Below are 24,788 nucleotides of genomic sequence, written 5' to 3' on the forward strand. Positions count from 1 at the left end.
CTTACGTAGTTTAGACCCAGCTCCCAACCCAACTTTGAGAATAGATTAACGGCGATATTTTTTTATCGCCCGATAAGAGTCTCACGTTAACGCAGCACGTTAACGCCGATAACGGCCCACCACTAATATATATATATATATATATATATATATATATACCCTGGTGAAAAAAACAGCTAAAACCAGCCTAGGCTGGTTGGCTGGTTTTAGCTGGTCAACCAGCCTGGTTTTAGCTGGTCATAGCTGGTCGCCAGGCTGGTTTTAGAGGGGTTTTGGCCATTTTTCCAGCCTGGCCAGGCTGGTCTTAGCTGATCAGGCTGGAAAACCACCAGCTAAAACCAGCCTGACCAGCCTGGCCAGGCTGGGAGACCAGCTAAAACCAGCTACTTCCAGCTTAAACCAGCTAATACCAGCCAACCAGCCTAGGCTGGTTTTAGCTGTTTTTTTTTTCAGCAGGGTATATATATATATATATATATATATATATATATATATATATTCAGTCAGTTCTATCCTTTGGCCAAATGGCATTGCAATTGATTCATATTTTGGTGGGACCACTCTCTCAGATTCATCTGAAATGGTTTCTCAGTCAGTAAAACAGACAGTATCAAGATACTTAAGAATGCAGAGAACAAGCAGCACTGGGTGTGTCACGATTGTGGTCTGTTTTGTAGTGTTTTCCTAGTGTTTTCCCCCCTGTGGTTCCTTTGATTTGGTTTATTCCTGTGTCTCCCCCTATTGTTCTGTTTGTAATGGTTTACCCTTGCCCATATTTGGACTTCCCCTCATTATCCTGGATTGTTATCACCTGTCTTGTTTAGTTACCACTCCCTTTTGCTTCTGTTTATAAGTCGTGTGTTTCTCAGTTTTCCTCGTCTGGTCTTGAAGTTCTGTCGTGTTGTTTCATCCATGGTTTTTGTTTTGTTTGTTTAATAAATAGTGATATTTTTGTACTCCTGCCTCTCCGTGTCTCCCTCTGGATCCTCATTCCCCGCATGGTGTGACAGGGTGAAGGGGATATACATCAATATACAATTGAAGCAAAACACAACTATTTGAGAGGTAAATTCAGCTTTTCTTCAATGCCAAGCATTTCTGCAGACTCTGTTGATTTTCTCCTGGAGTCCTTTAACTCAAAAGTTAAGAATGTCATTGATGACATTGCACCTGTGAAGGTCAGACAGATGACTGGCAAGAAATCACCATGGAGAAAATCAACAGCAGTACAGTGTATGAAAAGACAATGCAGGAAAGTTGAGCGGATGTGGCGGAAGACAAAACTTGAAATTCACTATAGCATCTATAAAGACAGCCTTCATGCTTTCAATGTTGAACTAGGTAAAGCTAGACAAACATTCTTCTCGAACCTTATAAACAGCAACTTAAACAACACTCGCACTCTTTTTGCTACCGTTGAGAGACTAACGAACCCCCCTAGTCAGATCCCTAGTGAACTGCTCTCTGACAGCAAGTGCGATGAGTTTGCTTCCTTCTTTTCTGAGAAGATCAATAATATCAGAAAGACAATTAGCACACCCTCAAGTTATGCAGAGGTCAGACAGATTCGACCGCAATTTCAAAAAGAAGTCATTATGTCTACTTTTGAAGAAATTCGATAGCAACATTTTGGAAGAAACAGTACAGCACCTCAAATCGTCAACCTGCCACCTTGACACACTTCCCACATCTTTTTTCAAAAGTGTGCTTAACTGTTTAGAAGCAGATCTTTTAGAAGTGGTGAACACCTCACTTCTTTCTGGGACTTTTCCAAACTCCCTGAAAACTGCAGCTGTTAAGCCCCTTCTGAAAAAGAAAAATCTTGATAACACCATACTGAGCAACTATAGACCAATATCAAATCTTCCTTTCATAAGCAAGATTATTGAAAAGGTTGTTTTCAATCAGCTAAATCACTACAAACTCAAATGGATACCTGGACCATTTCCAATCTGGCTTCAGACAACATCATAGCACAGAGACAGCGCTCATAAAGATAATAAATGATATTCGCCTAAATTCAGATTCTGGCAAAATATCAGTGCTGGTACTACTAGATCTTACGGTGTGTTCACACGGGGCGCAAGCGTCAACGCTTCCCATTGACTTTGAATGGGTGACGTCAAGCTTTGCCGAAAGGAATTGTGGATCCGTCGGCGGCGATTCACTGGCGTTGCTCGCGACAGAAGTTGAGAAATTTTCAACTTCTGCCGCGAGCAACGCCAGTGAAGCGCCGCGTCAGCCAATCAGATCGCTCTATGCAAATACAGTGGCCAGGCGGCAGCCAATCACGTTCATCTTGTTCAAGAGCAGCATTTTATTGGCTGACGCTGCTATGACCATAAACGTCAGCCACGCCTTCCGTTAAGCGTTGACGCTTGCGCCCCGTGTGAACACACCGTCAGTGCTGCGTTCGACACTGTCGATCATAACATTCTTCTAGATAGACTGGAAAACTGGGTTGGGCTTTCTGGGATGGTTCTAAATTGGTTCAGGTCATACTTAGAAGGGAGAGGCTATTATGTGAGTATAGGAGAACATAAGTCTAAGTGGACGTCCATGACATGCGGAGTCCCACAAGGCTCAATTCTAGCGCCGCTGTTGTTCAGCCTGTATATGCTCCCACTAAGTCAAATAATGAGAAAGAACCAAATTGCATATCACAGCTATGCAGATGATACCCAGATTTACCTAGCCTTATCGCCAAATGACTACAGCCCCATTGACTCCCTCTGCCAATGCATTGATGAAATTAACAGTTGGATGTGCCAAAACTTTTTACAGTTAAACAAGGAGAAAACGGAAGTCATTGCATTTGGAAACAAAGATGAAGTTCATAAGGTAAATGCGTACTTTGACACTAGGGGTCAAAAAACAAAAAATCAAGTCAAGAATCTTGGTGTGATTCTGGAGACAGACCTCAGTTTCAGTAGCCATGTCAAAGCAGTAACTAAATCAGCATACTTCCATCTCAAAAACATTGCAAGAATTAGATGTTTTGTTTCCCGTCAAGATTTGGAGAAACTTGTTCATGCCTTTATCACCAGCAGGGTGGACTATTGTAATGGTCTCCTCACTGGCCTTCCCAAGAAGACCATTAGACAGCTGCAGCTCATACAGAACGCTGCTGCCAGGATTCTGACTAGAACCAAAAAATCAGAGCATATTACACCAGTCCTCAGGTCCTTACACTGGCTACCAGTTATGTTTAGGATAGATTTTAAAGTACTTTTACTTACATTAGCCACATTTAAATGCAGACTGAAAACTCACCTGTTTAGTTGTGCATTTATTGAATGAGCACTGTGCTATGTTCGAACAGACTGCATTATTTTATGTATAATCATTTTACTGTGCAAATTAATTTTAAAATCAATTTTTCAAATCATCTTAAATGTTCTTAAATTCTCTGTTTTTATTGTTGTTAGTGTGATAACCATTTCTACTGTTTTAATTAATTTTTAAATCAATTTTAAAATCATTTAAAATGTTCTTACAATTTGGTGACCACGGCGTGGATGTCTCTGATCAGGTAAGACGAAGTATAGTTTGTCTATCTGATTAGTGACATTACTGTTCGTTGTGAATAGACAAGATGAAGTATAGTTTATCTGTCTAAATATTTGTGGAAGTAGATACGACGAAGTATAGTTTGTCTATCTAGACATTGCGCAGACCAGGTAAGGCGAAGTACAGTTTGCCTATCTGAAGGCTGCCGCAATACATTGCGCGGACCAGGTAAGGCGAAGTACAGTTTGCCTATCTGAAGACTGCCGCAATATTCTCAGCAAGACTGAGAGAGCGCGCTGAAGTAAACTTAAAGTAAATGGACAAGATGAAGTATAGTTTATCTGTCTAAATATTTGTTGAAGTAGATACGACGAAGTATAGTTTGTCTATCTAGACATTGCGCAGACCAGGTAAGGCGAAGTACAGTTTGCCTATCTGAAGGCTGCCGCAATTTTCTCAGCAAGACTGAGAGAGCGCTGAAGTAAACTAAAAGTGAAAGTGTGGGTCACGAGTTTCGATATGTTCTTAAATCTGTTTGTGTGATTATTATTTTAAATTTTTATGACTATGATTTTTATGCTATTGTGATTCTAACTCCTCTTATGTACAGCACTTTGAATTACCATTGTGTATGAAATGTGCTATATAAATAAACTTGCCTTGCCTTGGTCATGTGACGCAGCCATTCAAACCGAAAGTGTTTTTGTGTCTGCCCACTTTGTTTTTCACTTGTTTGATGACATGTCTCTACTCTCTTCATTAAAAAAAAGTGTCCCAAAATGTCTCAGGTATGGCCACTGTCATCTTGTGGCAATGATATTATTTGGAGTGTGACTTTGCGCAGTAGTAATTTATTTGGAGCCTGAGTCTGCACAGTAGTGATTTTGAGGTGGAGCCATGGTATCAAAGTCCTCCCATACTCCAGCAGACCCAATTGCAAGCATACAATCATATAGCAACAAATAACTAGCTAAAAGCAAAATTAGAAATTCAGGTACAATTAACTCCCTGTGGTCATGTCTTAAACAGGATGGCCTGTAAACTACAGGTTACAGAGGTGACTATGTCACTGATCCACTGCCTAGTGTTAGTGAGGGAAGGTCTCAGCTTAGAGGGAATGGCCTTGTAAGCCTATATAATTTCATGAGGTCTTACCAGTTTGTATAGAGTGTTGTAATGGTCTGTGCTCCATATGAGTCCAGCGGCTGCGTCTGCTGCAACAAGACGTTTTTCACCAGTCGTGTGACATCAATGTTAATGTAGCAGCTGAGGCTGTGCAGACTTGTAACATACGCTTGAATCCCAGCCAGCAGGTCAGAGGGTCGAGCGATTTCATGCGTGCTCTGGTTATAGTTGGCCATCTGCATAATTACCCTGTAAACCTCTATTTGTTACAACAAAGCAGGCTCATGTGTTTTTACCAAATGCTTTTTCATTTACATTTAGCAGTTTTGAAGGCTGACTCTCTCTTAAATAAACTTTAAAGGAATATTCTTGGTTCAAAACAAGTTAAGCTCAGTTGACAATTGCATAATATTTATTAACACATAAAATAATTTTTTGAAGCTAAAGTCATAAGATTACAGTGAGGCACATACAATGAAAGTGAATGGGGCCACTCCATAAAAGTTAAAATACTTCAAAAGAATAACCACAAAACATGAACAACATCTATGTTAACATGATTTTAACATTAAATTTTTCTGTGTAAAGTTTGTGGAATTTTATAACTTCGTTGCCATGCTAACATAATTCTAAAACCCTAAAATGACTGCAAACAACTTCAACAACATACATTTTTAACAGAAAATTATATACTTCATATTTCAGCTTTTACTTCCATTGTAAGTGCTTCACTTTTTAAGAAACTGAGCCTAGGATATTCCTTTAAGACACAGTGTGTAATTAAGAGGATTTTCAACAAACTCATCTTGTGCATTTCAACAGTGATTGTAACAGTGCAGCTTTGTAGTAAATACGAAAAAGTGAGCAATACTTGTTGAGTCTGATCTCCAGCTGTGTCAGCAGGAACTCAGCAGGCACAATGATGTGTTTGAATACAGTGAAATCAGCGCAGATACTGAAGGAAGCGCACAGTTCTGTCAGCGCCTGGTGCATCTTATCCAGACTACAAGAGAAGAAAGCCAGTGAGATTTTATGTCTACAACTAACTATAATAATACTACAAGATGTTACGTACTTTGTGACGATTGCTCTGTCCTTCCTGAGGCTTTCTGTCCCTGGTTTCTCTTTAGGCACGTCTCCTTTCTTTGGTAACGACTTTTTCAGTTTTTTATTGCGTGCTGTACTGATGGTCTCAGCACTGTGTTTGGGCAATAGCTAAAACACAACACAACACTGTGAGAAACACTGCATGTTTATGACAATGAGAGCAGATGTGTAGAGTCCTTTAATGGTTTTATTTTCTAGTCTGATTTTTTTTTTAAACCATACACTCTTCATAAAGCTTTTTTGGAGAATGCTTAATCACTCATTAATATTCATTCAGAGATACTGATATCTGATATTGTATCTTAAACCTAAATCTAAAGCCCTTTAGTTATAATTTTAATTGCATTTTATGTTGGTTGATCCTTAAGCCTTTAAGTCACAGTGAATCTGGTTCACTATGTTTAAAGTAACTGTGGAATGTACCTTCTCATGTAGGTTACACTGTTCAGCACATATCTCCAGCACAACCGTACACGTCTGACGGGAAATCTCCTCCAGAAAGGTCACACACAGCTTCAAGCTTTGATTCTCTATTTCTTCAGTCTAGTCCATGCGCACACATGCATTGAACAAGAAAATATAACAGAAAATAATTTAGTAGTAGTAAAAAAAAAATAGTGTTCCAGTTTTTCCTTTGAAAATGATCTATTATAGAATAGAAAGCTCCACTTTTTGGAGACTAAATGTGGCATGTACTATCTAGATGATCCTGAAACAAAAATCCTTTTGATACAACAAAACAGCTGTGAGATACAAGATAACACATTTCTGTAATGACAACTTTCGGAAAAGTTTAGCATGGCAATAGATATGACAACGTTAATATATTTAGTCTTGGCGGAATAGATCTGTTACGCTGATGCTGCTGAATTGCTACTGCTGTTTGTTATTGCTGTAGTTGTAGATTATTGCTGGTCAATTACAGAGCTTGCTACTGCCAAAGCATATGGCGATACGGTGCTGTGATTATTTTATACATACTGCTGCTGCACAAATAGCATAAAATAACCCGTAGCAGATCTATACAGGTGGAGCTGGGGAAGGTGGGGGGTTTTAGAGGAAATGCCCAAGTGAATAGGCTCGTTTGAGATGCGCCTAGCCTCGCCTGAAATGTAGGTGAGAGTAGGTGGCTGCAGTAAAGGAGACAGTTCTGAGCTCTGGAAGCGGAACAGATACGAGATCAAAGGCGGATATCGTGTTATTCACAATCACGTGCTGTGTTGCTGATAAACATGATATAATTTAAGTTCTATTGCTTTTATATGAAAATAAATACGATGAACAAAACACTCAAAGTGCTGGCTTTTTAATTCCATACGAAAGGCGTATTTATCATCCATTTTTACTTTAATACAAACATGTATTTTATATTTTTATAGTAATATGACAACAATCACAAATCACACACAGAGATCGCACTGTCGTAGTGTTTGGGAATATTCATGCAGAATTTAAACACATAACCACATGATATTAGATTAAAAAATAAAACATTTTAGAAAAGAATGCAACATCACAGTTGATTGAACCAATGAGCATTAAGTTGTGTCATCAGCCAGTCGTTTCCCATCGTGCTTTTGGTCAGCGCAGTCGGTGAAAAGCTAAGTCGTGTATCTCTGTGATATCATCAGTTACGTTAACAACCCGTCAGCCTGCGTCATCTAGAGTTTCATGGCAGAACAAGGTATTTTAATGAAGCTAAGTCTAAAATCAAAGATCCTTGATGCAGATGGACACCAGGACAGTCTGATGGCAATAACAGATAGATATACAACTGTCACAATAACTAGGAAATTGACCCAGTACTGGCGTAATGAATGATATGCTGGTTAAGTATGTGCTGGCCAGTACTGAAATATCACATTTTCAGTTACTTTAGTAAGATGCATTTACATTGTTACTGTCCCTCAATTGTAAACAACTCTGTCTGTAAAAGTGTGAATCAGTTGGTCTTGCAGGATCTCGAGTGGAATGCCAGTATACACTCAGTATACACTTTAAAGTGCTTTAAAAGAACCATTTTTGATTCCACAAAGAACCATCCAGTCAAAGGTTGTTAAAAGAACCAGCTCTTTCTTACCTTTTTAAAATCTGAAGAACCTATAACGTGGTTTCGGATTTGGTTTTGTTTTGGGGTTTTGTGTCATGTTCATGTTTTCATGTCTTTTATGTAATATAATAATGCTGTTGTGTCTTGCTTCCCTTGCCCTTGTGTATTCCTGCCATTGGTCCCTTAGTTCTATGTGTCATGTTCTGATTGGTTGTCTTTGGTTGCTATGTCTTGTTCCTTGATTTTCATTGGTTGTTTGTGTCATGTGACCCTCATTGTCTGGTATAAATAGGCCTTGTGTTTCATTGGTTCCCTGTCGTGTTGTAACCTGGGGGGTGTTCCATAAACCAAGTTTACCAAATAAGTCAGGCTTATTTCAGGTAGTCTGACTTATTGTCACTTGATTTGGCTCAAAATAAGTCAGACTAACTGAAATAAGCCTGACTTATTTGGTAAACTTGGTTTATGGAACACCCCCCTGCTGTTGGTGAGTTGTGTTTTTGATAGTTAAGCCTGTTTATGTCAAGTCAAGTCTGTTCAAGTCAAGTTTGTTTAAGTTCATGCCAAGTCAAGTCAAGTCAAGTCTGTCAAGTTTGTCAAGTCATTGTTTGGATCATTGTTTGTATGGATTTCACGTCACTGCAATAAAACTGCACTTGGGTTCATCCTTACAACTCGCCTCTCAGTGGATACTTGTTACAGAACCTTATTTCGGCACAAAGAACCTTTTGTGAAACAGGAAGGTTCTTCAAATGTTAAAGGTTCTTTATGGAACCATTTAGACAAAAAAGGTGGTTCTGTGGCATTGTGAAGCACCCTTATTTTTAAGAGTGTAGTATCTATTGTTTGACAAAACTCTGAAGGCAGCTGCTGAAGAACTGTGCTACACTACCCTTAATAAATTATTTTCCCCACAAGAACTCTGGTCAGCCCTACTTACATATGCATTAAAAAAAATCTAATACATTGGTGATCTAGTCTAACAGTACTGACCTCCTCTGGACAGAGCGGATGGAGACACTGACTGAAGTGTGAACAGATGACTGGGAAAGCCATGAGGTACCGTTGCATGGACACATCCTCACTGTTCTGAGAGAACAGCTTCTCAAACACACGTGCGTGGAAACTGAAACATCACAGGCATGTGAAATCAACAGAAATATCTGTATTTCTAAGTAGTATGCATCTCTTTTCCAAGCCTCAGTGGATTCACAGATTATGCACACGTCACCAGTTAAGAATAACAATAATAACTAGATAAAAAGTTTGTTAGCAAACTTTAAGTTGGCTTGAGAAAGCCTAGCCAGTAAGTTTTAAGTAGTTTTAAAAGCTTTTAGTTTAAAGAAAGTTTAAAGGTTTTCAGTTTGAAATAGTTTTAGTTTGATTGATAAAGTTTGAAGATAGATAGGCTAGATAGATATAAATAGTTTGAAAATAGAAAGATTTATAGATATTAATAGTTAGAAGATATAGTTTGAATGTGAATAGATAGATATGAGGTTACTAGGGTACCCAGGGTGGTAGCATGATTAGCTAGTTGCTATCATGATTTTAGTAAGACTAGTAAGTCGCTAGCATGATTTTAGCATGACTAGCAAGTCGCTAGCATGATTTACCATGATTAGCAAGTCGCTGGCATGATTTTAGCATGAGTAGCAAGTCCCTAGTATGATTATAACATGACTAGCAAGTCGTTAGAATGATTCTAGCAGGACTAGCAAGTCGCTAGCATGATTCTAGCATGACTAACAAGTCGCTAGCATGATTTTAACAAGACTAGCAAATCGCTAGCATGATTTTAGAATGACTAGCAAGTTGCTAGCATGATTTTAGCATGACTAGCAAGTCGCTAGCATGATTTTAGCATTACTAGCAAGTCGCTAACATGATTTTACCATGACTAGCAAGTCGCTAGCATGATTTTAGCACGACTAGCAAGTCGCTAGCATGATTTTAGCATTATTATAGCATGACTAGCAAGTCGCTATCATTATTTTAGCATGACTAGCAAGTCGCTAGCATGGTTTTAGCAAGACTAGCAAGTCGCTAGCATGATTTTAGCACGACTAGCAAGTCGCTAGCATGATTTTAGCATGACTAGAAGTCGCTAGCATGATTTTAGCATTATTTTAGCATGACTAGCAAGTCGCTAGCATGATTCTAGCATGAATAGCAATTCGCTAGCATGATTTTAGCATGACTAGCAAGTCGCTAGCATGATTTTAGCATGACTAGCAAGTCGCTAGCATGATTTTAACAAAACTAGCAAGTCGCTAGCATTATTGTAGTATGACTAGCAAGTCGCTAGCATGATTTTAGCATTACTAGCAAGTCGCTAGCATGATTTTAACATTACTAGCAAGTCGCTAGCATAATTTTAGCACGACTAGAAAGTCGCTAGCATGATTTTAGCATTATTTTAGCATGACTAGCATGGTTTTAGCAAGACTAGTAAGTCGTTAACATGATTGTAGTATGACTAGCAAGTCGCTAGCATGATTTTAGCATTATTTTAGCATGACTAGCAAGTTGCTAGCATGATTTTAACATTATTTTAACATGACTAGCAAGTCACTAGCATTATTTTAGCATGACTAGCAAGTCGCTAGCATGATTTTATCAAAACTAGCAAGTCGCTAGCATAATTTTAGCAAGACTAGCAAGTCACTAGCATGATTTTAGCAAGACTAGCAAGTCGTTAGCATGATTGTAGTATGACTAGCAAGTCGCTAGCATGATTTTTAGCATGACTAGCAAGTCGCTACTATGATTTTAGCAAGACTAGCAAGTCGTTAGCATGATTGTAGTATGACTAGCAAGTCGCTAGCATGATTTTTAGCATGACTAGCAAGTCGCTACCATGATTTTAGCACGACTAGCAAGTCGCTAGCATGATTTTAGCATTATTTTAGCATAACTAGCAAGTTGCTAGCATGATTTTAGCATTATTTTAACATGACTAGCAAGTCGCTAGCATTATTTTAGCATGACTAACAAGTCGCTAGCATGATTTTAGCAAAACTAGCAAGTCGCTAGCATAATTTTAGCAAGACTAGCAAGTCGCTAGCATGATTTTAGCAAGACTAGCAAGTGGTTAGCATGATTGTAGTATGAATAGCAAGTCGCTAGCATGATTTTTAACATGACTAGCAAGTCGCTAGCATGATTTTAGCACGACTAGCAAGTCGCTACCATGATTTTAGCACGACTAGCAAGTCGTTAGCATGATTTTAGCATTATTTAGCAATGACTAGCAAGTCGCTAGCATGATTTTAACATCACTAACAAGTCGCTAGCATGATTTTAGCATTATTTAGCATGACTAGCAAGTCGCTAGCATGATTTTAGCATGACTAGCAAGTCGCTAGCATGATTTTAGCAAGACTAGCAAGTCGCTAGCATGATTTTAGCATTACTAGCAAGTCGCTAGCATAATTTTAGCAAGACTAGCAAGTCGTTAGCATGATTGTAGTATGACTAGCAAGTCGCTAGCATGATTTTAGCACAACTAGCAAGTCGCTAGCATGATTTTAGCATTATTTTAACATGACTAGCAAGTCGTTAGCATGATTGTAGTATGACTAGCAAGTCGCTAGCATGATTTTAGCAAAACTAGCAAGTCGCTAGCATAATTTTAGCAAGACTAGCAAGTCGCTACCATGATTTTAGCAAGACTAGCAAGTCGCTAGCATGATTTTTAGCATGACTAGCAAGTCGCTAGCATGATTTTAGTATTATTTAGCATGACTAGCAAGTCGCTAGCATGATTTTAGCATGACTAGCAAGTCGCTAGCATGATTTTAGCAGATAGATAGAAAGATAAGGTTTGAAGATAGATAGATAGATAGATAGATAGATAGATAGATAGATAGATAGATAGATAGATAGATAGATAGATAGATAGATAGATAGATAGATAGATAGATAGATAGATTGATAATGTTTGAAGATAGATAGATAGATAGATAGATAGATAGATAGATAGATAGATAGATAGATAGATAGATAGATAGATAGATAGATAGATAGATAGATAGTTAGATAGATAGATAGATAAGGTTTGAAGATAGATAGATAGATAGATAGATAGATAGATAGATAGATAGATAGATAGATAGATAGATAGATAGATTGATAAGGTTTGAAGATAGATAGATAGATAGATAGATAGATAGATAGATAGATAGATAGATAGATAGATAGATAGATAGATAGATAGATAAGGTTTGAAGATAGATAGATAGATAGATAGATAGATAGATAGATAGATAGATAGATAGATAGATAGATAGATAGATAGATAGATAGATAGATAGATAGATAGATTGATAAGGTTTGAAGATAGATGATAGATAGATAGATAGATAGATAGATAGATAGATAGATAGATAGATAGATAGATAGATAGATAGATAGATAGATAGATAGATAGATAGATAGATAGATAGATTGATAAGGTTTGAAGATAGATAGATAGATAGATAGATAGATAGATAGATAGATAGATAGATAGATAGATAGATAGATAGATAGATAGATAGATAGATAGATAGATAGATAGATAGCTTAAAGCTTAATTGAGTATCAATGGCTTCTAGCAGTTTACATTAAACATAGTTCAAACAGACATGGACTTTTGGTCAATGAAAGTCTATGGGACCCTTTTATGATTTTTAATATTAATTTTTAAGAAAACCGTAACTCAAACCAGTCTGAAAAGATATAGCAATCTAAGTCAGACCAGTATGAAGATCTGACCCGAGTTTGGAGTATGTAGCTTGAACGGTCTAGCAGGAGTAGGTGTCTAAATATTTTCCGCTCAGAAAAATAAGAAGAAGAAGAAGAAGAAGAAGAAGTTTAAATAGGATTTCAGTAAGTTGGCTTTCTCCAGCCAACTTAATAACACTTGCTTGATTCGGTTATAGTAACTTTATGGTAAGGTAAGTTTTAACAGTGTACTGTATATGCTCATGATTAAATGGGTTCCTAAAAAGGATTTAATGTATAATGTATATGTAAATTTAATGTATCAATATAAAAAACAAAAAACAAATCAAAACTAAACAACAAAAAAAGCAAATTTACAAGAAACAGACAAAATTATATTTTTAATGGCATATATGTTATTAACGTGTGAATGACCCTTACACCACAAAACACAAATGTACATCTGTATTAACACAACTTAACTCTATAACTCGGAAGTCACTCACCAGAGAATAGAAAGATCAGCCGTCTCACAGAGGAGTTCATTCACATTGTCCATCATCCTAGTGTGAAACTGGGCCATGTTCATGACCTTGGCAAGATCAGGATAGTCCTTCAGTGCCAAGGGAGCTTTACCAATACTGGTGTAAGCCTGAAGAATGCAAAAAAACATTGTGTCATCAGATCTGTATTGGTTGGCGTAACCTTTGATGGATTATTGAGATGTTATGGATACTTTAGTCTGGTGAGTGTGTACTAAATGCATTTTTGCATTTGCCAGACATTTTTATACAACATATGGCTGCAACTAGTGTTGCTTTTGTCAACGAGAATTATGACTAAATATCGTCGTCAACGAACCTTTATCACGTGACGAAAACGAGACGAGACGAGACGAAAATGCTGGTCATGTGACGATGACTATATAAAATGTATTATGAAATATAGTTGACGACTAAAAATGAGACTAAATGTTGTTTACAAAATAAAAACTATGCTAAAATGTCTCTTTATTTTTGTTGACGAAAACGAGATGAAACGAAATGTTATAACGTTAGATTGATGTGCGCATGCCCAGTAGCCAGAGCTGTATCCCTTCTAGCCTAAACCGCAGACGACGTCACTCCCTCAAGCGCCACTCGTGGCATAAGTCTGACACAGAGAAAGGGACCAATGGCCGGCCAGCTAGGGTTCATATTTGGGGGAAAAAATATACATTTTTTTCTACTTTTTAGTAGTGATAGGAAAATTAAGCTTTTCGAAGCACCGAAATGTTCCCCTCAACTGTTTCTAAAAGGGTTCATTACTCGAAGCTTTTCAACACATTGTACACTAATGACATCTTGTGGTCAAAAGTGGAAAACGTTTCTTTTGCATTCCAGATGTCCAAGCCATTTTTGGACAATTTCATAAAATAAATAAATTTGTGCTAAGAAAACCATAAGAAATATTTTACTTACACAAGGTATAAATGAATTAATCTGTAAATAAACTTAAAAAACAAAAGTACAAGCATGATTTGTGTATGCATAGAATATTGTTAAATTGAATAATATTATTATTCGAAGCTTCTGTGTAGAACGTCACATCACTCATTTTTAGTAAATTGTAGCTTGACCATTCAAACATTCATGTTTCTCTGTTTTTTTTTTTTCTGGCATTGTCATGTGATGCTATTTTATTTATTGTTTTTAAAAAAAAAATCAATTTATGTGTGTATTTCTAACATGTTTGGTAGGTAAAATAAATGTTGTAAATTCAAATTAGAGCATCTTCTGCAATGGATGCATTTTTCAGCCTATAAGGTAACAATAATATAATAAGATAACCTAGTTTGAAATGGGTTTGGCTAAAAGAAAACTTTGGTTTCGTCTATACTACTAGGTAATTATACTACATTGACTGGGTTGAATAAAATTGCATTACTAAAAATAGACTAAATGTAATCATTTTTCGTCGACTAAAACTAGACTAAAATGTCCTCAGTTTTCGTCGACTAAAACTAGACTAAAATAGTCATGGGTAATTCTGACTAAAATAAGACTAAAATGCTCTGACTTTTAGTCGACTAAAACTTGACTAGACTGAAAGGAGAATGAACTTGACTAAAACTAATAAAAACTAAAATGTCAGGTTCACACAAAGACTAGACTAAAACTAAAATTAAAATCGGCCGCCAAAAACAACACTAGCTGCAAGTAAAGATTATTTTGCTAATTGATTAATTAGGCAATTACTTCTTTGAATAATCAATTAAGATGGAATTTTCTTTTTTTACTGAAAACAACAACAACACGTTATTCTGTCTTAACAAGTGTTGCCCTCCAAATGTGGAAATTAAAGGCCATAAAAACAAACATAGTGAATGTAGTCTATGCTGTATATTATGTGCAAAATTTAAAAAAATTACTAAGTTTTAAAGTAAATTGATATAATAATCTGGAACATTTTTTCTAGCTTTGGGAACTAGCACTGTGGTTTCCCAGTGAGTGACATTGGTAAATTTGGTGTGCTGTACAGTAGAGGGAACTCAGAAAAAAAAGAGGTAAGCACTTCCTGCATTATACTTTTGTGAAATCTAATTGATTAGATTTACAAGCTCCCTCATATTTTAATTTAAAATGTATTCTGGAAATACATTTGAAATTACAAATGAAATAAAATGTCCAAATGTCTTCCTACAGAATTTCATTTTTTGGCTATGCTCTTTTCTTATTTAGGCTTCAAATTAATTCTTGTTTGCTTAAGCTGTACCTGCAGTCTTAACCAGTCCAGTCTGAATGGTTTCAGGTCAAACTCTTCTCCTGCATCCACTGTATAGAAAAGATAATCAACAAATATTAAGAAAAACAAACAAATCTGTATGTAACAACTGGATTTGAATTTCTGTTACACATTTGATCAAAGATGCTGTATGAGTTGAGCAAACAATGTTGAGCAATGTTTACTTCAATCATGTCATATCCTATTTTTCAAACATGAAGTACACCTTAAACCACACATTCAAACAAACCTACAATAATATTTACAAAATAAAATAAAATCTTATTGAAAGAGAACTCACAGTGCTTGAGACTCATTGCAGACAGAGTTGAGACAAATGACGACATAAGAACTGATTCTTCCTCTGGACAGACGTACATACCCTGAAATGAGAAGACAGAAAATGAAGCAAAACTGCAAACTTTCTGATATAAATGCAGAACATTTTTTGTGCTTTTAGTTCAGCTCCGCCGAAGTTTACAGTAGTGCCATGTGCCGGAGTACCTGAATGGTGTCATTCAGCGCTAGAGCATCATACTGTGACAAGTACTGAAGATGGTAGCGTTGTATAATATATCTGTGTTGAGCCAATAGAGTGCGCAGCTTTTCCATGTAGTATAGGAGCTCTGCCAACTGTCTGAATAACAAAAATATATAGCATGTGAACATATGCAAGGTTCATGTGATGGTACATTAACGTAACATCTGGAAAAGTAAATATTGCCATAATAGTCTTTCCAAGTTTACAAACTCAATTTAAATGTTTAAAGGATTAGTTAACTTCCAGAATAAAAATGTACAATTAAATTTACTTATATACCCCCTTGTCATCCAAGATATTTATGTTTCTTTCTTCAGTAGAAAACAAAATTATGTTTTTTGTGGAAAGCATATCAGGAATTTTCTCCATATAGTGGACGTCTATGGTGCCCCAGAGTTTGAACTTTCAAAATGCAGTTTCAAAGGACTCTAAACAATCCCAGCCGAGGAAGAAGGGTCTTATCTAGCGAAACAATCAGTTATTTTCTAAATTTAAAATTTATACACTTTTTAACCACAAATGCTCATCTTGTCTAGCTCTGCGATGTGCATGCGCATGCATTCTCTGTGCACTCCGGTTCAAGACAGTTAGGGTATGTCGAAAAACTCCCATATTATTTTCTCCTTCAACTTCAAATTCGTCCTACATCGCTGTTTTACCATTTTGTAAAGGGTGCTTGTCCTCCTCTGCACGTTTACTTTGTAAACACTGGGTTGGTACTTCTGCAACGATGTAGAAAATGAGATGAGAGTTTTTCGACATAACCTAACTGCATTTGAGGTTAAAACGTATATAATTTTTTCAATTTATTTTTAGAAAATAACCAGTCCTTTCGCTAAATAAGACACTTCTTCCTCGGCTGCATTTTGAAGCTACATCTAAACTGCATTTTGGGAAGTTCAAACTTGACCATAGACACCATAGAAAATTCCTGAAATGATTTTCTCAAAATTTCTTTACGACTGAAAAAAAAAAAAAAAACACATGGACATCTTGGATGACAAGGGGGTGAGTAAATTATCTGTAAACTTTTTGTACCAGGCTGTAAACATATTATTTTCTGCTGTAAAGTTGGGCATTTTAACATGGGGAGTTTATGGGATTGGCTTGCTTTTGCAGCCAGTCTCTAGTGGCCAGTCGGTGAATTGCAGTTTAAGTCACTTCCGTGTTGGTTTCAATAGAGAGAGCGGGAGGTTGCCGCTTGATGCAAACATGTAATTCTTCAGTTAGAGGCACTTTTGGCTACTTTGAAACTTGGTAAATTAAAATGACATGAATAGTAAATAATTAATTAAAATAATGCACAAGGTATTATTACAGATGTGTTGAATGTGGAATGCTCCTTTAATGCTCACATACTGTAGCTCAGTGAAACTTACGAGTCTGCATAGTCCTCCGGGGTCTTGGTTTTAGGGATGTTCTCAGCATGACGCACAAGCCAGAGCACTTCATCACGGGAAAACGACAGCGCCATGAACACAAATAAAACCTAGAAGGGGCACATATACTGTAGAGTTCATGCCACAGAGAGTTGAGTTAATGTACTGTATGTCCTACCACTCTTTATTATTACAATTTATTCACATTTAAATATAGCAAAGAATAAAGCACAAAAAAACAGTTAAAACCTTGGGTCCAAGCAGTGCAGGTTCATCCTCCAAAACTTTGGTAAGTTCCTTTAGGGCACTTCTCAGATAGTTGCGCTTCTCTCTTCGCAATGCCCCACTGGAAAACCCATGAGATGAAAGAAAGAACATTTAGTCTGTAGTCGATTTGCGCATTTGGGATATTTGAAATACTTCAGATGCTCACCAGTTTGTGATGACATACTCTTTACATTCTTTGATGTCTGGAATGCGCTTACTGTATCTGGGGAAGAAATGGTGAAGATAAACGGTTTATATTATAAGATTTGTGAATAGATTAAAGTAGCATTAATTTGTGACAGGCTCTTGATACATGCTGTCTGCGGAGTACTAAATGCATTACCCTTTGAGACTGTCGAAAAAGTCCTCTGAGAGCTTGTGTATGTTGAGAATCTCATCTCTGATGATTGTGATGTACAGGCTGTTACGGAGGGCCATCTTCCATAAATTCTGAGAGCTGGTATTGGTATTTAGACTGCTATGGCACAACAGGAAGCCAACTGACAATCAGAAGACAACAGCAAATCAGTACAAATGTAGCATCTTCAACTGCTATAACATTACTAGTTTCTAAGCCTACCAAGTATGTGATTTGTTGCATACATATGGTTTCTCAGTTGGTTGTAAATTTTATTGTATATTTAGAATACATTTTTAATGCAAAATCTCTGATGAATCCTTATTTGTGTGTAAACGTTTGTACACAGATTTCAAACATGGATGTTGAATGAGACCCAAGTTCAGTGCATTTACATTTTTATTTTGCCATTTTCTTTATTTAAAAAAATATAATAGAAAAATTGTAGGGAAGCACAGTTCTCACAAGCCTTTTTTGAGTCCCGTAATCCATTCCAGTAAAATTACACAAACCCAAAGTGTTTCCACCATTGATTTTGAGTCACTGACATGGAACAGCTATCTTGTTTTATGAACATAAACTTATTTCAGCATGGTTTATCATGATTTTTCTAGTGATGTTCACATATTTATCAAATATTGGAAGATTGCAATGAAATTGCATGTCTCCTTGTTTATAACAGATACTCACTTAGGATCCAGCGCTCCATCACCTCCATGGGCAGATACTCACAAGCCATCTAAAAACAATGTACATTTGTCAGTCCTTTATACAAACAACCAAATGCACAACTGTTTATTGATACATCATGGACTGCAATGGCATTGTAGAATCAAAAATCCTAGCTGAACCACATATCTGAACTGATAACTGATGATCTTCACGGTGGAAGATGTACATACAGTGTCACAGCATGCAGGGCTGAGCATGGCAGCAGGGGACGCCAGCAGAGACAAGAGTTGAGCGCTGCGCCACTGGTCAGCGGAAAGATTCCTCCGCGGATATACCATTTGCAGTGAGAGAAGAGCCTCTGTCACAGACTAAACAACAGCAGCAAACACACATCACAGACATTCACATCAGCTTTATCCCTGTAACTGAATCACTTAAAGACTAGAATGATAATACTTAAGCATTTGTTTAAGTTTGAAGAGTTATCTATCCATTATTTACTAGGTTGGTATTTTTTTTTTATATGGCTGCACAGCAAACTGAATCCGTGCCGTATTTGCCTAGAATATAATAAGACTGACGCTAATGAAGGGGTAGACTGAAAACACTCATTTTGCATGTCATAAGAACAATCTTTTGTATATATAATTGTCTATAAAAATAATTTTGTTAAGCATATGTGCTTTGATGGAAATCACAGATTTACTACATTATATCTAAAAAGACTGACCTTGGTGTGGGGACCAAACTCCTCTGAAAGTTTTTTCCAGGGATGGTCGTATTCTATAAACATCTGACCAAGTCGAGGGAACGAGGGATCACTGCACATAGTTAAAACATACACACACAGTTACATAGTGTATTATTACATTTTTCTGATATATTTTGCTATCCTCAGATAAATCTTTCTGCATTTGTATTATGTCCCTGAGCCAAGGACTTTTGGCTGCTTCAACAGACAGATACAAGCCAATAAAATCTTAGACCAACCTTTTGATATGCACAAGATAAAATATGTATTTGGATGGATGGATTAAATAATTAACATGCTTCTGTAAGAGTACTTGATTGACTGCAATAATAATATTCCCACAAGAATATAAAAGTTAACTTTTTGCATCTAGTTTTGAAGTAAAAGTCTCTAACTGCATAAATCTTCTCAGTAAAACCCTCATATTTGGCTGTGTACAAATAAAATAGATTTTCAGAATGTAATACCATAAAGAATACATAAACATATACAAAAAGAAACAAAACCAGGAAAGGTCACATTTACATTTACTGTATTTTTGAAAATGATCAAATAAGAAAATGTTCTGACATCACATATTCTGAAAGAAAAGCCATGTATAAAACCCGAATTTAGGAAATGATGTTAGACTATATGTATCAACAGATTTAAACTTGAAGATTATGTGTAAACATTTAAATCATGTGTAATTGCAAATTAATATTGACATTACATGTACATTATATTCAATACTTAAGTACTGTGGTTGCCAGAATTTTACGGCAAAAACACGGTAGCAACATTTTACAGGGAATAATTTACAGGGAATTCTGGGAATGTCAATTTACAGTTATTCACTGTAAATTATACATTCTTGTTCCACTTTTAAACACTGTATGAAATTGTGTGACCAAATTGTAAAATACTATGAACTGTTACAAATGTGTTTTTACATAAATGTGGTCACGTAGTATGTTACCTGTTTCCATTCGAGAACTCAAATGCACAGTTATACATTCCGACAATCGCCTTCTTGTCATCGATGCGGGACAACATGTAAATGACTGAGGTGTAGGTGACAACAAGGTCCAGGTAGTTCTTGGTGAGGTCAAAATTTGAAAGCTGAAATGGATTACGACCACAGGTTAAAGTAAAACCATCTCTGCCTCCCTTATTTTCTGTCTTCTCTTCAAGAGTCGTACTTACGATGTTAAAGAAGCACTGGCAGGCATCTATTGTGTTGAGCAACTCATAAACATTGTCCTAAAGACAAAAGATATGTGTAAATAAATTAATACTGATTAAAAATTAATTTAAGATAAATAATACTGATTCTATAACAAGAATGATGAAAGTACATAGAAACTACATATACATCAGTTTACATATACTGTTTTATTACAAATACATTGTTAGTAAAGCATTAGGTAATGTGTAAAGCATAACATTAATGTTTAAATTTTAAATCTGCTGGCAAAAAAAAAAATTTATTTTAAGTAAATTTTTATATTAAGGCACTATGCCATAAACCTCACAAACATTTCATCAACAAATCTATCAAGTTTTTTCCTTAGAAATATTGTTGTAATGTGCTGAAGTCAGCTGCTAGCTAAGTTAGTGGGACCTTTTTAGGTTTAGCTCCAGTAATATTCAGGATTTACCTTGCTGATGTAATATTCCAACACTTATTCAAAGTCTGTCATATTCCAGTATCTCATGACAAATGTGTGAAAGATGTCAAATGAGGATATCTTAATATCCATGGTGATTTTTTTTTTTTTAACATTGCCTCTTTTAAAAGAATTTCATGTCAAGCATTAGCAAACGGTGACTAGCTTTTTACAAGTCAGGGCCTAAATTAAGAGATACATTTACATTTCATAATTACGTAGACATTTTTAGTCATTGCTACTTATATTTTAGTGTCTATTTAGTGCCATTGTTGGTGGAAGGAGGCAGTGAAAACAGCCTTTGTGTTCAGTTTAAATAAACACTGCACACCTGTATCCAAAACAGCTTACAAATGAAGCTTACTTGTTTATTGCAAATAGTTGTAAAGATTTGTCTTCCTCAGTTCAAGTAGATTAAGTTGTAAGTTGTACTTGCATAACAAGAAACCGCTGCCTGGTGATATTACCAAGATAGCCACCAAATTAACTTGACTTAACTTGACAAGGAGTTTAATCAGTTGACATTCTTACCCTGAACTCCATGACATCTAAGAAGGACTCATAGTAACTATGCAGGCCCTCCAATATAACAGACTTCTGCTTCTGTATACTGCTCAGATGTTGCTGCAGAAACGTGAATGAGAAAAAGGTAAATATTCAACATTTGAGCCAAAATGTTGACAACAATGAATCACTTTTTATCTGTGAATACTTACACTGCCACCCCTAATGTCAACATTGGGAAATTTTCTGTTGATGTATTTTACAGCAGACTCTGTGCTTTTGTCAATGAAGTATGATGGTCTTCGCTTTGGGTCTGTGCATACCTGAAAAAAAAGGTATACGTGATTCAACCTAGAATGCAAAATCACATAAACATGCCAAACCACATTAAAAAAAAAAAAAAACGTTTTTGCCCCTTGATGTTGAATGGTGACCCAGGAAAGCACTTAACATGAGTGACTATGCAGTATGCACAGATCCTCATTTTGATCTATTCTCTATACAGATTTAAATGTTACAATACAGTTATTATTACTACTAAGTATAGCAGCAAAACAGCAGTCAAAACTGAGAAATTAAAGATATTTATAGATCTTAGGCAAAATGGTTAAAAACATTCCTAAATACAATAATTTGTAATGTGATTTAATTGCTTATCACTTTTGACCAATAGGTGGCGCTGTGACCAAATTGCTATGGTGTGGTCAGTGTGGGGTGACGATGACACACACAAAGTTTAAATGATAATGCTTTGGTGCATTTATTACATAAAATCCATAAATTTTGTTGCCATGCTCTGAACAAAATCTGAATCGAATTGAAAATCAGACCAATACTCTATTACGAGTTTACAAAAGGAAGAAAAAAAAGTAATGCAATATGCGGATGTGGATTAGTCTTTTAGTAGCTCTGTAGTGACTTGTAACACTGGTTCTGAGACAGACAGGAAGTGCAGCCTGTTTGCAGTGTGTGTGAGAGAGATGTGGTTTACAGAAAGGCCTGATAGGTCCTGTTCGTTTCCTGTGTGCACTTCCTCTTTCTCTACAAAACTGAGACAGAACTTACTTTCTTCTAAAAACATGACAAAATACAATACATAAATGATACTTTAAAAATCCCTCTGAATAAATAAATATAATGTTCTTTCAAATCCCATCTGTATGATAAAAACACATAGAAAAGGAAAAAGCAGCTAGAGATTAGAGCATCGTTTGGTTCAACAAACAAAGCAGTTAATTCAATTCAGTCTGTTGAGAATCAATCACATATGAACTGCGAGTGAAAAAAAATCAGCCCTGCCTATATCCGTCTTTTTCGTGTGTTTGTGAATATTTCAAGCATCCTTTTTCCTCTCACCTTTTTAATGTGGTTCATCCTGATCAGCACTCCTTGACCCCGCTCATTGAGTATGACCAGTTTTTCAGCCAGTTTGAACTGGTAGGCCATGATTCTTGTCCAGATGATATGATCCTCAGTAAAATAATGAACGCTGTGGTCTTCAGAGATCAAGGAGACGCCAAATCAACATTGACACCCATTCTGTAGAGAAGGCGGTGCTTACAGAGCTTCCGCTCTACATGTCTTATGACACATCTCAGCACATTCACGCTCAACTTCTCACATTTTGATTGAATTCTTTGCCATTTATTGCTCTTACTGAGCAAATAAGACAGGCCAAACAGAAACCTCAAAGTGTGTCATGGCTGCTGCTTTCTCCTAGTGACTCAGTGACTTTACAGAGAAAATCAGCTTTCACTGTTTTACTGAATCCTTCATTGTCCACAAATCCATGTAATCAAGTGAACAAATGAAACGTGTTTAGTGCTTCAGTGAAATAAAGATGTTCTGTTAATATAATACTGGTGAGTAAATTGCACAAACAGAAAAAAACAATGCAGGACACAGCGAGCGACTAAAGGCCAGGAACAACATAAAAATACTCTTTTTCACAGTCTATATTGGTTTTATTTTTCATGGATATTTATGGAAACCTGGAAAATACGCCAAGGGTGTATGAGATCACGATCCCCATTAGCCAAAAACAGTGACCTAGTCAAATTCTGAAGGACAAAATCAAAAAATGGTGTTCCCTTTCAGCAAGACAATGCGCCCTGCCACAAAGCAAAAATGGTTCAGGAATGAATTATGGAGCACAGCAACGAGTTTGAGGTGTTAACTTGGCCTATAATTTCCCTAAATCTCAATCCAATAAATCTGAAGGTCAATGAAGGCCTCACCCCGCAACTTACAGGACTTAAAGGATCTGCTGCTAACATCTTGGTGCAAGATACCACAGCACAATTTCAGAGATCTAGTAGAATCCATGCCTCAAAGGTTCAGGGCTGTTTTGGCAGCAAAAGGGGGACCAACACAATATTAGGAAGGTGGTCATAATGTTATGCCTGATCAGGTATGTCACGATAGAGAAGACAATTGTGTGTTTAGCTTAGAACACACTTATCATAGAATAATAGAGTCAAGAACAGAGTAATAGTTTCAACCCAGGAAAGATTCAGACACACTATCTCTTGATTAGAAAAACTACTTTAGTTAACATGAACTACGAATGAACAATACTTCTACAGCATTTATTAATCTTAGTTCATGTTACATTTACATTAACATTTACATTTATTCATTTAGCAGACGCTTTTATCCAAAGCGACTTACAAATTTGGAATACAACAAGTGATTCATCCTAAGGAGGCAGATCAACATAGGAAGTGCTCAATACCATATATTAGGCGTTGTTAAATGAGTACAGGCTAGAAAGGGAAGATCAAGAAAGAGAGGAGAACAAAGTTTTTTTTTTTTATATATATATTATTGAGTCAAATAGTGTCGAAAAAGATGGGTTTTCAGCAGTCACTTGAAAGCTGTTAAGGAGTCTTCATTCCGGAGAGGGGTGGGAAGATCATTCCACCAGGCAGGAACGTTGAACGAGAATGTTCTGGAAAGTGATTTCATGCCTCTCTGTGGTGGTACAATGAGGCGTCTTTCTCTAGAGGATCTCAGACTTCTGGAGGGAGTGTAGATACGAAGTAGTGAATGGAGGTAGGCAGGTGATGAGCCGGTGGCTGTCCTATTTGCCAGCATCAGTGTCTTGAATTTGATGCGGGCTGTAACCGGTAGCCAGTGCAGGGATATGAAGAGTGGTGTGACATGGGCCTTTTTGGGCCTTTCATTGAAGACCAGTCGTGCTGCTGCATTCTGAATCATTTGTAGAGGTCTGATTGTACATGCTGGAAGACAGTAGGGAAATACATTACTTCAATTCCACTGTGGTACCGTGTTGCCATATGGAAACATTGATATTTTCTCATTTCAGAGTAAAACTATGTTAGATAATGTTGATTTGTAAATAAAATATGTAATTCACTAACCAAAGATAATGCCTTGAAAACC

At 36.6% G+C, this 24,788-nt stretch overlaps 1 protein-coding gene across 1 annotated transcript in view; it reads right to left on the minus strand.

The window, feature by feature from the left end:
• Window positions 1-22,829, minus strand: part of nckap1l (NCK associated protein 1 like) — a 26,806-nt gene extending 3,977 nt beyond the window's left edge. Inside the window, exons 1-22 of the mRNA XM_073825549.1 lie at window positions 22,740-22,829; window positions 21,596-21,706; window positions 21,411-21,503; window positions 20,416-20,472; window positions 20,189-20,331; window positions 19,210-19,300; window positions 18,710-18,847; window positions 18,498-18,546; window positions 17,793-17,949; window positions 17,616-17,672; window positions 17,432-17,528; window positions 17,183-17,292; window positions 15,767-15,899; window positions 15,564-15,645; window positions 15,254-15,312; window positions 13,006-13,151; window positions 8,786-8,918; window positions 6,166-6,285; window positions 5,711-5,850; window positions 5,507-5,638; window positions 4,663-4,884; window positions 3,753-3,792 (exon numbers count right to left, since the gene is read on the minus strand). Coding sequence (XP_073681650.1) covers window positions 3,753-3,792; window positions 4,663-4,884; window positions 5,507-5,638; window positions 5,711-5,850; window positions 6,166-6,285; window positions 8,786-8,918; window positions 13,006-13,151; window positions 15,254-15,312; window positions 15,564-15,645; window positions 15,767-15,899; window positions 17,183-17,292; window positions 17,432-17,528; window positions 17,616-17,672; window positions 17,793-17,949; window positions 18,498-18,546; window positions 18,710-18,847; window positions 19,210-19,300; window positions 20,189-20,331; window positions 20,416-20,472; window positions 21,411-21,503; window positions 21,596-21,706; window positions 22,740-22,829 — 2,400 coding nt within the window. The remainder of the gene's footprint in view (window positions 1-3,752; window positions 3,793-4,662; window positions 4,885-5,506; window positions 5,639-5,710; window positions 5,851-6,165; window positions 6,286-8,785; window positions 8,919-13,005; window positions 13,152-15,253; window positions 15,313-15,563; window positions 15,646-15,766; window positions 15,900-17,182; window positions 17,293-17,431; window positions 17,529-17,615; window positions 17,673-17,792; window positions 17,950-18,497; window positions 18,547-18,709; window positions 18,848-19,209; window positions 19,301-20,188; window positions 20,332-20,415; window positions 20,473-21,410; window positions 21,504-21,595; window positions 21,707-22,739) is intronic.
• Between the last annotated feature and the right edge of the window lie 1,959 nt (window positions 22,830-24,788).

Source organism: Garra rufa, chromosome 20 (assembly GCF_049309525.1).
Source record: "Garra rufa chromosome 20, GarRuf1.0, whole genome shotgun sequence".
NCBI lineage: Eukaryota > Metazoa > Chordata > Actinopteri > Cypriniformes > Cyprinidae > Garra > Garra rufa.